Raw genomic sequence first — 15378 nt, 5'->3', positions numbered from 1 at the left:
CTTTCAGAATTGAGATGTGAGGATTTAGCTTGAGAGATACAATAAATACAAGGGAAGGAAAGGCAGAGTTAAACGCCTCTCTCCAATTTTTGTGGTTGTTAAATCTAATAAAGGACAACAAAGATAATAAACTAAAATATATTTCAAACATATTTCCAAAAGTATGATTATTTGAAGACTATCTTTTGCATCATACTTCCATTTTTATATTTTTACCATTCATTCCCTTCAGATACCTATAATTGGGCTAAAAATCTGCAAAAACGGTACATGTGATATGTTGCAATTAGGATTAAAGCAAAGAAAGAAAATGTGCATCTGTTTCGGACAAAGTGAAAATTTTCAATACACAATCCTGAGGTGGTTTTGTGTATCCCCTTATAATTACAACCACAGATATGAGGTGTGATAAAAAAAAATACAGTGAATGTTTAAATTAAAAAAAAACAAAAAAAACATTATCACAGTAAAAGACACATTACCATTAATCCCCTCAAAATACTCCCCGTCGCTTTTAATACACTTATCCCATCGGTCTTGCCACTTTTTGAAGCAGTTCTGGAAGTCCTCTTTCAGGAGTGTCTTTAGTTGTGCTGTCGTGGATGCTTCGATGTCCTGAATTGATTCAAAATGTTTACCTTTCATGGTCATTTTGACTTTGGGGAAGAGCCAGAAACCACATGGTGCCAGATCCGGTGAAAAAGGTGGATAAGGGCACACCATAGTGTTTTTATTTGGAAGAAATTGCTGTACCAGAGAAGTGATATGTGACATGGAGCCTTTCCCGCTGTGATCACAAAGTATGGTAAATGCTGCTGTAGACTGCCATCCAACGCAAAGACAGGGATCTTCAATACAGGAAGTGGCGCCTCGAACCTTAGTAACAGTGTGTGATAAGTTTCAACTTGTTTGGTGCAGTCAGTTGGGTGTGAGCTACGGTTGAGAGAAGGTGTGTTTTAAAGTGTGTTGTAAATCATCCCCCATCATGACAATGCTCTGTGTCAAACATCGCTTCTGGTACATCAATTTCTGTCAAATAAAAACATTACGGTGTGTCTTTATCCACCTTATTCACCGGACCTGGCACCATATGATTTCTGGCTCTTCCCCAAAATCAAAATTATTCAGGACATTGAGCTAGCCACAACAGTACAACTAAAGACACTTATGAAAGAGGACTTCCAGAACTGTTTCAGAAAGTGGCAACAACGATGGGATAAGTGTGTTTGAAAAAAGGGGGAGTATTTTGAGTGTGATTAGGGCAATGTGTTTTTTACTGTAATACTTTTTTTAAATTTAAACATTCACTGTATTGTTTGATCACACCTCATAGTAAGCCCAATCTGGGCAACAGGTGTGTTCCTAGTAGTATTTGGCAGATGCTAATCAATGATATCATAAAACATTTATAATATGTTGTAAAGAAGAGCCTGAATAAAATTATGTATATTATGACTTCACGTTCTCATTTTATATGTATATACATACATATAAAATGATATTGATACAGAAAGAGTGGATATGCACCAAAATACTAAGAGTAATTATCTCTGAATGTTGGTATTATCTTCCTTTTTCTTTCTGCATTTAATATTTTCCTACAAAGACTGTATATAATTTAAGAAGGGTGTAGGTGTAAGAAGAAAAATTCCCTCCCAAAAGAGTACATTATGAGAGAGGAATCTTATATTCAAAATAGTGGTCAAGACACAAAGGTTTTCAAACTTTAGCATACGAGACTCTCTTGGGACACTTACTGAAAAATATAGATTCCTGGGCTCCATCCCTGGAGTGCACCCCCAAATCTATATGTTGGACCCAAGGTGATTCTGACCCATAAAGTCTAAAGAGTAACCTTGAGAAATGCAGCTTTTGGGAAAAACTATAACTTGAATGATCTACAGATTAACAGAGAAAGGAGAGAACTTTCCAAGCTAAAGGAAAAGCTTGAAGCTGCACGTGCTGGGGACTGGGAGAATGAGTGTTCTGATGCACAGTGAGGTCTCAGGAAATTTGAGTCAACCAAACTATGGACCTGAGGGTTCCTTTAGAGAATAGTTGGAAACTGGGCAGGTTTGGAAAGGTAAGGTAGGTACATAAATTTTACTCAAGTTTCCCACCCATATTGCTGACACCAATCAGCAATTCCCTGGTTTTTTCAATTTTTTTTTTTTAAATTAAATTTATTCAGGTAACAACGGTTAATAAAATTACATAGATTTCAAGTGTACAATTCTATAATACATCATCTATATATCATATTGTGTGCTCACTACCCAGATCAGTTCTCCATCCATCACCATATATATGACCCCTTTACCCTCTTCTACCACCAAAATTTGATTTCTTCTATTTTTATCCACTTGTTTTCCAGGAACTGAGTCTAACTTTTCCTTAAACATTTCCAACAGTAATTTTCATTTTTATGACCCTATTAAATATTTTCTACTCTCTTAGGAACTCATTCTTTTATCTTTGCATATGCTGCCAGTCAATTAAAAACCAACCACCAGACATCAACAAAACACAGAAACAAAATAAATGTAAAAGTCCCCTACTGGGCATCTATATGACTCAAGAGTATAAGAAATCACTATTTTCCCTATCATATTAACTGTTGAAAAAAGATATGGGATTTTCCAATAAGTAATCTGATCTTTCACTTGTGTCCATAAATTTTCAAGTGAAAAACTGTTCCTAACTTTAACCATTTTAAAAGAAATTTTTTAAAATTAAAAATGAATAATTTGGGTTTTAATGCACAATACAAAGCAAAATAATTTTACGGCTAACAGACTTCAAAGAACAAGCATTCATTTTACCGATGACAACCATTTCACACCCTGATTGCTCTAAAACACACACACACACACACACACACATCCCCAAAGAAAAATAAATTACATTTCAGTTGGAAAACGCCCCTCAATATTTTACATCCCTTAAAGTAGGTGACAGTAAATGGTTGTTGTGAAAACTTGATTTTCAAATAAATGGAACCCAAAAAGCAAAAAAAAAAAAAAGCAATTCCTTTAAAATTAAGAATTTACCAAGAATTGTCCTATTCCATTACAAAACTATGGTGCATAAAGATTACTACTGAAAGTGAGGCCACATAATGTATTTCTATTGATATTATCTCAGCAGAAAGGGAATTCAGAGATTGTAATGGGGAGAAACATAAGCTACTTTCAGTTGACTGGGAGTAGTTTTCAGAAAACCCACAATTCAATGAAGCAGATGCTAAGTCTGATAAATACTGTTGCAAACTTAATGTGCTTTCTCACTCCTAGAATGCCTTTGTTGGTAAGTTAATGTCAAAATTCCATTTTATAAGTGGCAATTTCAGTTGTGCAGAAATAACTTTTTTTTTTTTTTTCCTTTTCATGTCTTTGCGTTACAAACTTCGATTGTGACAGTGCTTTAAAGTCGGATAGACCCGGCTCAAATCTCACTTTGCCACCTACATTTTATAATTCATGTACTTTTTTAACCTTTGTTTTCTTGTACATAAAATAGAATTAACATCTACCTCATAGTACTGTCATAAGCATTATTACAAGGAGCAATTGTATATACAGAGAAGGAAAGACATACTGGTGGGTTACACCTGAAACTAATAAAAATAAATAAATGCATAGCATTAGACTTAAAAAAGAAAAAAAATGATGGTGGTAGAATTTCTCAAGGAGTGGAATGTCTTTTGATTAGACAATAAACCACAGGGAGTGGTAAGGGACAGTTGGAAGATAAAGAATACAAAACTGCTCTGAATAATAAAGTGAAAAAGAATCTTCAGATTTTACAAGGAGCTAAAAGGGAAAGACAAAAGGGATCCTGATACAGAAAAATGGTGGGGGAGAGAAAGGAGAAGATGGTATAGTAAGATGGAGTGAGGCTGTGGCCCAATCAAAGGACTGACAAGAAGTGCCCTGTGGCCAACCAGACTCTTAATAAAACAAGGATGCCCAAAGTTCTATTCTAAGGTCCCTCCGCTCTTGTATTCTAATATAAATCTGCCACAATTGCAACCTCTCCTCCATCAAAAAAGAAAAAAAACGATTGTTAGATAAAACTATCTTGTGTAAAGACAGCTGTCTTGAGTAAAGTCTTATTAAACGTCTGGTAAATACAACTGCCTTGTGTGAAGCGGTGTTTCGAGGAGATTAAGGAATGCAGGCTGTGTTCCAGATTTGAATTTACACAAGGTGATGAAAAGGGAACAGCTATAAGAGATAAGACACTAGCAAGCAGAAACAGAGAAACAATGCAAGTGATATCTGGAAGAAAATTAAACTCCAGAGATATTGGGAGAGGGAGATAAGAAGCAGGGTTTGTTTTATTTAAGTAAAATAAATAGGACAGAGTGACCCAGTAGGCTGGAAGAGTAGGGGAAAAGCCAAGGCTGCTAACATCTGGTTAATTACTTGGCAGGCAGTAAATGTCAGCTTTTTCCCCTTATAGTAAAGGATCATATCAGATACAAGTGTTTTAATGCTTCTTACAAATATCAGGGGAAAGAGGCAAACTTTTAAAAGTGAAACAAAACTAGCATGAAGTTGTATTTTATGTAAAATAGTCAACCAAAACTGCAGAAACTGGTACATATGGGGAGGAGGAGGTAAGGGGAAGACCTATCTTCAGGAAAAGCAGGAATCTGTCAAAACCACATATAACTTCACAGCATAACTAGACGACCAAAGATTTTCCATTGTGCCTAATCCGGGAAGGTTCTGATTTTGAGGAAGGCAATGGAACAGTTTGGCGGGGGAGTTAAATAGAAGGCTTAGAATCAGCATCTTTTCTGCAGTATGAAAGCTGAGGCCAGTTCCCTTTTGAAACATTCTAGCAACACTATGGCCTTGGTAAATACATGATGAATTATTATGCTACATTGTGTTAATGAAAAAGGTTAGACATTTATGTTCAGATACTAGAGAAACTTAACTGAAACTTTTCCATTTTGCAAGGTATTATACAAAAAAAGAGAGCAAGAAAAGGCTAAACGCAGTTCCTCGGTAAACAGGTGCTGCAGGACCAAGCAAGGTGCAGCCGCTCCCTTCTCCCGGGAAGGCTCATAGGACCCAGCAGGCAACTGGATCCAGGAGGGGGGTAAAGGCACGGTTCATCACAGCGGTTATTAGTGTACAGGTGCCGGCATTCGTTCCATTTAGAATGCCAAAATAGAAACCTATGGTATCTCCGTTTGAAACAAATCAAGGGAGTCTTCGTCAAACTGCAATTCCCTTATTACTACTGAGAAGCTGGGGTAGTAAAGGGGTGGCAGGGAGCCTCCCACAGGCTTACGCGTCTACCAGGTGTAGTCGGTTTTGCACTGCGTCGGCTTCTACAGAGACTGTGACTTCCACCTGCGAGCAATCTCCCCAGAGAGTGGAGACTCATACCCAGCTGGACCGCTCCCCGCTGCGCCCCAGACACCCAGGAATTGCTCCGGTGGGTGGTCCAGAGTGTAAGCCCCAGTTCCTCTCCAGAACCCTGTACCCACGAGGAGCCAGCCTCCCTGCCCTCGGCCAACAGCCGCATCCACTCCCTCCTACCGTAGCTCAAGATCCTTGCTCTGGCTCGTTCCTTCCGGGCGGGCGGGCGCTGAGAGGCGCAGGCACCAGGGCCGCTATTTGTAAACACGCTCCACGTGCGCTCTCCCTATCCATTTGCATGCCGCTCTCCGCATCTGAGGATGCGCAGCTTTTTCGCAAACCCTCAGGGGGTGCGATTTTTATTCTCCCTGAGCGTAGAATAAGCCTCGCCCGCAGATCCTGGGAGGGCCAAGACTCGGTGAGCTTGTACCGTCCCCTGCTGGTCCGTGAAGCAGTCCGGCGGCTGGAGCAGGCGGGCCATTAACTAAACCCACGCTGCACCTGGAGTCGCAGCAGCGGCCGGCCCCGCCCCTCTCCTCCCTTCCCCTCCCCTCCCGCCCGCTCGCCAGAGACTCCGCCCCCGGGCCGCGCGCGCTCGCCAGAGCAGGCCCCGCCCCCTCGCCGACATAACGTTCTTGCGGGGGCGCGCGCGTGCACCCTAATCCCCCGCCTTCCGGCTCCGCCGGCGACGCTTGCTCCTCGCTGCTGCCGCGCCACCAGTGTCAGCCTCCCTCCAGAGACTCCATTTGCTCTCAGGGCGATCTGGCCCCTTCGCAGGCAGGCGGAGAGCATGCCCTCGGTTCGCGGACTGGCGTCCCCTGGGCCAAACAGCTGCTTGCTTGATGGCTGGCTGCGGCGGTGACACCCTTGTCGCCAGCGGCCACGGAGGAATCCGGGCTCCCTCCGCGTGAGCAAAGACGTCCCGCGCTCCGGAGCTCGCCCTGCAGGGAGAGGCCCTCGCTTACACTGCTTCTCTCTGACCTCTTAATTTCAGGAGGTAGGCAATGCAGGTCCCGCTGTCACTCCAGATAATGCCTAAAAACATTATTTGTCGTACTTAGCCATCACATTTATAGGAGGCGTTAATTTTCTCAACATAGTTTCAGGAAAGATGTGGGTAATGCCACAGACCCTGATATTGAAAAAAAAATGTTTTTGGTATTTTTCTTTAGGTTTCGGAGGCTCCGAGTGCCTATACAGCCCCCCCTCAGGAACTACAGTACTTCTGTTGGCCCATCGAGGATCATCCTTTACCAGGATTATTGTATCATCATCATTACTGAACCTTCCCCATACCCTCTACCATGAGTTCTGATTTCTACCATTGGAATTTTTTGATGTTTTATTTAATCATGTGACACCACCTCTTTTCTACCCTTTTTCTTTTCCACTTGCTAAATACATTAAGTATAAGTTTGTGTCGTTAGAGTACAAAGTTTTCTGCGTGTCCCCTTTCACCTTATTTGCACCATTCACTTCTGTACAGCCTACCTTACTTTGCTTGCTTATGATTTCCATAACCACTCACTTGTGTAACCTGTAGCAGTCCTTGCCTGGAAAAGGCAGCATTTTATACAATACACTGCCTGAAAAAGAATAGTTAAGGGATGAGTTTTCCCATTATATTTTCCGATATGTCACATTTGCAAGTCTTCTCTTAAATTATTTATTCCCCATCACATTTTCCAAAGCCAAGAACTTCACCTGTAATGATGGCAAGAAGAATTAAATATGCAATAAGACTGTTTTAGAGACATTGCTGGTACAGTATTGGTTGCAGTTTCCATTGAGATTGTAGTTCATGAAAAGAAACTAAATCAGGAGGAAGAAATAAGTTAGGGTTAATTGGAGCTAGTCCTTGTTGAAGGAGCTTTGTAAGTTTTAAAACAGCAAAGTGAAGAGTCACATAGGCCTTGCCTGGCAATTGGCCAGCACATTATCCATCTAGGTCCTATGGGGATGGGAGAGGGATTTTAGAACTCCATTTCTGGTCTTACTGTGTTCAAATCTAAGTTGTTAAATATCTTGTTCTAGTCATCACCTGAAACATTAGACATTAAAATGTTGGGGAAACGTAAGCGTGTGGTGTTGACAATTAAGGACAAGCTTGACATTATTAAGAAACTTGAGGAAGGCATCTCTTTCAAAAAACTTTCTGTGGTGTATGGGATTGGTGAGTCCACGGTTCGTGATATTAAAAAGAACAAAGAAAGGATAATAAACTATGCAAACAGTTCAGATCCTACAAGTGGGGTATCCAAACGTAAATCTATGAAGTCATCAACATACGAGGAACTGGATAGAGTTATGATAGAGTGGTTTAACCAACAGAAAACAAATGGGATTCCAGTGTCTGGAACGATTTGTGCAAAACAAGCTAAGTTCTTTTTTGATGCTTTGGGGATGGAAGGTGATTTTAATGCATCGTCTGGCTGGCTAACTCGTTTTAAGCAGCGCCATGGTATTCCAAAGTCTGCTGGTAAAGGAACAAAATTAAAAGGAGATGAAACTGCTGCCAGTGAATTTTGTGGTAACTTTCAGGAATTTGTTGAGAGAGAGAATCTACAACCAGAGCAAATTTATGGTGCTGATCAAACTGGATTGTTCTGGAAATGTCTACCATCAAGGACATTAGCTCTTGAAACTGAGCAAAGTACTTCCGGTTTTAGGTCAAGCAGAGAGAGAATCATTATTATGTGTTGTGCAAATGCCACAGGTTTACACAAACTTAATCTTTGTGTTGTGGGAAAAGCAAAAAAACCCCGTGCATTCAAAGGAGCTGACCTTTCAAACCTTCCTGTCACTTACTTCAGTCAAAAAAGTGCATGGATAGAACATTCTGTTTTCAGACAGTGGTTTGAAAAATACTTTGTGCCACAGGTACAGAAGCATTTGAAGTCCAAGGGGCTTCTAGAAAAAGCAGTGCTTCTTTTGGATTTCCCCCCAGCACATCCAGATGAAGAGTTGTTGAGTTCAGATGATGGCAGAATAATCGTGAAATATCTGCCACCAAATGTCACAAGTCTAATTCAACCTATGAGCCAGGGAGTTCTAGCCACGGTAAAAAGATATTACCGAGCAGGACTTCTCCAGAAATACATGGATGAAGGAATTGACCCAAAAATGTTTTGGAAGAACTTGACAGTATTGGATGCAATTTATGAAGTATCAAGAGCTTGGAACATGGTAAAATCAAGTACCATAACAAAAGCATGGAAAAAACTCTTCCCTGGCAATGAAGAGAATTCAGGTATGAACATTGATGAAGGAGCCATTTTAGCAGCTAACTTAGCAACGGTTTTACAGAATACAGAAGACTGTGAACACGTTGACATTGAGAATATTGATCAGTGGTTTGACTCACGGAGTAATGACTCCAGCTGTCAGGTGGTAACTGACAATGAGGGTGCTGAGGACCAGTCCAGGCCTGCTGAGCAAAAGCCTTCCAGTAAGACTAGAAAGACAGAACTGAATTCAGAGAAGCACATTAGCCATAAAGCTGCACTTGAATGGACAGAAAATTTACTGGATTATCTAGAACAACAAGATGACATGCTTCTGTCTGATAAACTGGTGTTACGGAGGCTTCGAACGATAATAAGAAGAAAACAGAAGATCCAAAATAACAAAAATCATTGATAGTGCTCTTAAGGGTGTCAGTGTATTTGCATCTTTGTGACTTTATCTTCAGTGCAACTTAATTATCTTGCTTGAAGTGCTATGGATTTCAAGGCCAAATATATTTTATAAATGATTTTAGGATTAGATGCCATTTTGGATTACTTCAATTACCGCTCTTTAATGTCGATTCTATACATAAGCATTGACATGTAACTTGTCTATCTTCTGTTTCTAATCTGTATTATACTAATTAGATCGTAAGGTACTTATGGCCGGGATCTTGCACCTGTTTTATGCCTCAGTTTCATTGTGTCTAATAGAGGACCATGCACACTATGGGCAATCAATAAATCTTACTTAAATTGAATTTTTATGACTTTCTCTGAACTTCAGTTTTCAAATTGAATTATGTTGGGGATAAGTGTCCATTTCCATGATTTTCCAACCTAGTGAAAATTTTAGTACTCAGCAACGATCATGCTTGAAGTATTTCACTGTGAAAGCAGAGAACTGCAGGAAAATAGTCTAAAGCTTTAAGTATGACATTCTATACCAACAGTATTTGGGCACTCAGCAGTTTAGATGGGAGATCTCTCAGTATAATGAAGGAAGAAGAAATAGGTTAAAATGTCCCCAGGGCTTACTCTTTACTTTTATTCCATCTGGCAGTAGGGAGAGTTCCTTCATAGTTGTGGAAAGAATGCCAAACTTGCTCCAGAAAAATAAATTTCAGTTCCCAAACCATTGTTGTTAGAAGAGGTAAGGGTTAAATTTTATCTGTCATTTTGATCCTTTATTAGTATAGATATGTCAATAGTTTTTTCTCTCTAATAAGCTATTTAATATTTATGTAACACCTTTAGCTTACGAAGTATGCCATTTTCTTTCACATAGCATATTTTTCACATAGCATATTTCACATAGCTATTTCTTTCACAGAGCATATTTTTCATGTAGCTATTTTCCACATAGCATGTATTTCTGTGAGAAATACTGAGACTATAGCATACATATAATTTGTGGAACCATCACGTGAACAATGGACTGACATTAAACAGAACATGAGAAAGGCACTGTAGAATAGCGTGGGTTGCCGTGTGACCATGGGCAAGTTACTTAATCCCTCTGTAAAATAGGAATAATAGCTGGAGGATGAGTCACAGCCATCTCTTACAGTGACTGAGCAGACCAGTCGAGGGCATTGCCTTATCACTGGGAATGCTGGGGTGTCTGCCTACATGAGAGGACAGTGCTGAGTTCCCCAGGGCCCTAGGACTGCAGTGTATGCTGTCAATTATCACAGGGACCCACTGGTAAACAAACAAACAAACAAACAAACAGGTGGGGCCTGCTTTAGCTGCAGTTTGGGATAACAGGGCTCAAAGAGAAAGGGGTGCTTCCATGCAGCTGAAGACATTCTTGTGAGATGATGAGCTGATGTCCCCAAAGCAGAAATGCAAACTGCCTATGTAAATGCAGTGGGGAAACGGGAGGAGCAGACTTGGACCCAGTCACCAAGCAGCACCAGCGATATTCGCAGCAGTGTTGGCAGCACCAGCACCAACAGCACCACCATCACTGCCCTCCATCTAACTGATGCGTCCTTGGGTCACTATGTCTGATTTGCCCTGCAATGTCCTGGTTTCCACTGGTTGTCCCAGAGTAAGTGTTATAGTACCCCTTCACTCTCAAGTGTTCCAGTTTAGAAGAGAAGTTAGTTTCCCTACGAGTGACCGAGAGAAGGGAGTTGATTTGTCCAAGGTCACAGTCTCCAGGTGCCAAGAGGGGAGAAGAAGTTGCTTCTCCCAGCTCCAGACAATGTGGTCTAGTGGCCAAGGGCATCGGCTCCCTTCAGATTGTGAGGCTCCAAGGGCTAGACTGCAGTCCTGATCCCACTTTATCCTGGAGCTCAGCACAGCGCCTGCCTCCTTAACACGGGTGGGCAGTCCCTTACTGAAATTCTGTCTTTCCCAGAGGACAAGGAGTGCTCCCCGTTCATGTGCTGAATGTCTACTACGTGCAGACACACTGCTGGGTCTTCTCTTTTGTGATCCTCAACACCAATCCTGTGAAGCACAGTACTTCACCCAGTTCAGAGGGAGCCCCCCGAAGGGAGCTGGCAGAGACCCAACCAAACATTCCTGTCTGAGACAAGGACAGAGATATCAGCCCTTGCAGGAAGCTGCGGTCTTCTATTCCTCCACGGGCATCAAGGCTGCCGGAATCTACGAGGCACTCAGCCAAGGCCTTCCCTAAAACCACTTTTAGCATCCAGAAATGTGCTGGATGTGTTGTAATTCCAGAGAATGTTTCCACTAGCATTATTCCCCAGGCAGCTGACTGTCAGTGTAAATCCATCAGGCTCAGAAAATCCTTGTATGACGCTCCAAGCAACTGCCAGGCATAGTCATCCTGAGGGTATCTTTGTATTAATTCCCTTTTGATCAAAAGATCAAGCCTGGGGCTAGAGGGTGGATCCAGCCAGGACTCCACAGGTCGTCAGGGCCTCCAACATCCTTTCCCCACGGAAATCACTGTGGGGTGTGTGCGCAGTGGGAGGATAGGGTGCCGGCTCCCGACTGTTTCTCCTCTTCTAGGTCGCCCCAAGCTCCAAGCCTACCTGCCTCACAGGCCCATATCAAGAGCATATTTATTTAGTGTAATTTAGAAAGCCAGGAACACGAGGTGTTATAAATGCATAATGAAATAAAGACTCCTGTCTTCCACATTTGTGGCCATCCTAAAGATAGATATGAACATATTAGTGTATTTCCTTTGTGGAACTTTAGGTGTGATTTGTGAATATCCCTAGAACTTTGAACATAGACGTTTGGGGATGTTTTTCATAGTGACTCTGTAATGAGATTATCACCTATTACCATTATAACTAATTAAATCTCAAGGGGATATAATATATTAGAGTTACTATACAGATATTAAAGAAATCAATGAGATTTTGGAACATTCAACTTTTTAAGTTAGAAGAGAAAAATTGTTGTAAGACTCAGTTTCAGTAACCTATGAAGTAACTTCTGCCAAAAGTACTTTTGTTCTTGAGGAATCTAGACAGATGAACTTGTAACCAAATCACATCTAATTTCCTCCAAGATCAAGAGAAATGATACCTAATTCTTACCTATATTTCAGAGTATGTTGATCTTCCAGAACTTATCTACAAAGAAAACACGATTACCTTTGAGACTAAAACAAGAGCAGGTAAACTTAAGGCAAATAGCTTTTCTCATCTACGGCAGCAATTAATTTTTTAAAATGTCATAATAGAATAAAGTTTTAAAAATACTTTTGTTTCTTAATGAGTAATGTCTGATATACACATAAACTTGATGTGTTAATTTGACAGAGAACCCAGGTTTTTTTTTTTTAGTCCCTTTTTGGCTTTAAAAAAATCAATTTAGGAGTTGAATCCAATAGCTTTGATATCTATGTGATCTAATCCAAACTAACATACTTTAAACTATTCAGTGTAGTAATCGCAACACAAAGCTGATTCAGAAAGTATGGTTGTATTTTTAAACATTATTGTTATTGTGGAACAATATGTAGTGAAAACACTTCCATTTTCTATTATTCAGCTTTTTGGGATCATTTGCCAATTTACTTTAAACATTTGGGGTAGTTTGTGTCCCCTCATTGTATTAATAAGATATTTCACCTATAGCATAAAATACCAAAATTACTTTTATATAAAAACTAGAGAATGCAGGGTTTTTTCCTGCACTGTTCAGCTATTCAGTACTGTAAATTAGACTTGTCAGTTAAATTGGCACAATATATAATAACATTTCTACCATAGAAAAAACTGCATTTCATTGATTCTAAAGATATACATTTTAATATCTGTGAAATGAGGATACTTCATACAATTAATAGCATCTTTCAATTATAGATGACAGCATTTTTTATCTTTCTGCATGCTACATAATGATGTCTTAAATTCTATGAAATACGTTAAAAATTTTTGTGTAAATTTTGCCTTCCTTTTGAAAGTAGAACTCTGATGGCATATATAAAAAATATTTCATGTACTAGATTTATATTTATAAAAGAATAATTATATATGATATATGAATATGCAAAAGATAGATATTAAAATGATAATCTAGCTTCAGTAGTCTTATTTCATAATACTACTATTAATTATTTATGCTCCCACACTTATGTTTCACTAATTTAGGAGAAAAGGTAGGGTAATCCTTTTCATCACTGAATATTTTTCAAAGACATGCTGCTTTATTTCATTTAAATATATAAGATAAATTGTAGTGAAATAGTGGTTTTACTGGCCATACTTCTAAATGATTTGTATGTGAATTAATCTTGGTAAGAAGTTTGTAGATCATTCAAGAAGAGCATGTTTTCCCTGTTTGCATGTTCTATCCATATAACATACCATAATAAGTTTTTGTTTGTTTTTCTATAATTTATTCAGGTTTCCATAGTTTTAACCTAATATCCTTCTTCTGTTCCAAAATCCCATTCAGGAAACTGCGTGATACTTAGTTTTCATATCTCTTTAGGCTCCCATTGGCTGTAACATTTTCTCAGATTTTACTTGTTTTTGATGATCTTGACAGTCTGAGGAGTACTGATCAGGTATTTTATAGGATGTCCCTATAATTTTGGTTGTTATTTGTGCATTTCTTGCCTGCTCTAACACAAAGCAGGTTGTGAAAGTGCTTTGATTAAAGATACATTATAAGAAATGGAAGTATGAGAGAGAGATAAATTTTGATGAAAATTTGATGAAAATCTGCGAAGACTTCTCATCACAAGCAGGGTATAAGTTTGCCCTTATTAGAAGTTAGTTGTGTTGTGGTGGGAAGCAGGGAATGAATATGAGGAATGCAGATCCTATTCTAGTAACAAACCAATGTGATTTTAACATGAAGTTTATTAAAGGTGTAATTAGGAGTAAGGTGTAAAGGTTGGTAGGGGACTGAGCTATTTTTTCCGCTAACACCAAATACCTGGTGTCTTTTCCAGCACCCCTTCTCCAGCTCTTGGACACCGACATGGTGTCTTACGGTTCCGACACTAACTACCTGGAGTTAGATGCCACAGGTGTGAGAGCTCCATGCCACAAGACTGCCCTTACCTCAGATGGTAGTTGCAGTTATCAGGTCCCTAGGTCACCCACACTTCTGTGAGACTTGGTTACAAAGTCGGGGGTTCCCATGGTGTGTTCCCCCATTACTGTTATAGTTCATTATAAAAAAATGTGCAGGTGCTACTGGAATTTAATAGGCTTGAAATAGTAACGCTAAATGTCTTGCCAAATAGGAGGAGAGTCCTGCAGAATAAAAAATTGAAATGCTCAAAATGTCAATAGCACCTGGTCTTCTTGCATTTATGATCAGAAAGAATTTTGTAAGAGAAACAGCTCTGGCCTGGAACGTAGGAAACTTATGTTGTGGTAATGCTTTAACCCTCAACTGGCTTCATGACCTGTGGGAGTCCTGAAATCCCTCTGGATTTCAGTTTCCTCTCTTACAAGTGTAATGGTAGAAATTCCTTTAACCATGATTTCTTTGACTTAAAAGTCTAAAGATAATTACTTTGCTTTTTTGTTTAACTAATTTTTTTCAGCAATATCCACTCCAGGTAACAAAGTGACATGATGTCAATCTATTTGAAGCCGCAACTGTATGCAAATATTGTCCTGTAAATATTCCAATGATTCTTTAACAAAAATATTTTGTTTTAACTGGAGTAAAAATTTTAACAAACTTGAATTCAATTTTTAATATGAAAATATTATTATCCTCTAATTTAATAGATCTTGTATTATATTTCAATGTATCCCTATTCAACATCACTATTGAAAGTTGCTTCTACAAAACTGAGAATAAGTAAGTTATAATTACTATTATCAATTTTCTTTTCATAAATATTAAATAATGTACATGATGAGAAAAGGCCCATTTGACAAGCAAAGCTAATGATTTCCTTAAAGAAAAAATGTTTATCAGCAACTTCTGACCATATTTAGAGTTGATCAATTTTAGTATTTGTGACCTGAACATAATACTGACTATGACTTGCCCAAAATAATTATGGTAAATCTGTAACTTCTCATAAAGGGTTAACTAATGTATAGCATATTATTTACATTGTGAGAACCAAAAGTTTATTTCTTTCATTTTCATTATATAACCACTAATTTTTACTGTATAACTAGACTCTTATTCTACATAAAGTGAATATTTATTAAATATTGATGTTAAAATAATAAGCAAGAAATACAGTACAGTATACTTTGTTTTGCTGAATTCCAAGGATGAGAAGTTTCCTACATAATATTTTTTCTCTAAAGAAAAGCAGTTTGTTGTATCCAAGCTCCTGTGTGAAAATAGAATTA

At 39.0% G+C, this 15378-nt stretch overlaps 2 protein-coding genes across 2 annotated transcripts in view; one reads left to right on the top strand and one right to left on the bottom strand.

The window, feature by feature from the left end:
• The window catches only part of FAM13A (family with sequence similarity 13 member A), a 284430-nt gene extending 278565 nt beyond the window's left edge, over positions 1-5865 (bottom strand). The window contains exon 1 of the mRNA XM_019741111.2: positions 5559-5865. The gene's annotated coding sequence lies outside the window, so the exon portion shown is untranslated. The remainder of the gene's footprint in view (positions 1-5558) is intronic.
• Positions 5866-6027: 162 nt separating this feature from the next.
• TIGD2 (tigger transposable element derived 2) lies at positions 6028-9366 on the top strand. Its single transcript, XM_019741160.2, has 2 exons — positions 6028-6375; positions 6551-9366. Exon 2 carries the CDS (start codon positions 7440-7442, stop codon positions 9015-9017), a length of 1578 nt encoding a protein of 525 aa, XP_019596719.2. The 5' UTR covers positions 6028-6375; positions 6551-7439; the 3' UTR covers positions 9018-9366.
• The last annotated feature ends 6012 nt before the right edge of the window (positions 9367-15378 follow it).

This window comes from Rhinolophus sinicus, linkage group LG02 (assembly GCF_036562045.2).
Source record: "Rhinolophus sinicus isolate RSC01 linkage group LG02, ASM3656204v1, whole genome shotgun sequence".
NCBI classification, from domain to species: Eukaryota; Metazoa; Chordata; class Mammalia; order Chiroptera; family Rhinolophidae; genus Rhinolophus; species Rhinolophus sinicus.
The sequence above is the reverse complement of the archived record's forward strand: the minus strand, read 5'-3'. Positions and strand labels throughout refer to the sequence as shown.

Excerpts from the sequence above, each read along its gene's own strand:
- TIGD2 (XM_019741160.2), top strand. The coding sequence starts at position 7,440 with ATGTTGGGGAAACGTAAGCGTGTGGTGTTGACAATTAAGGACAAGCTT.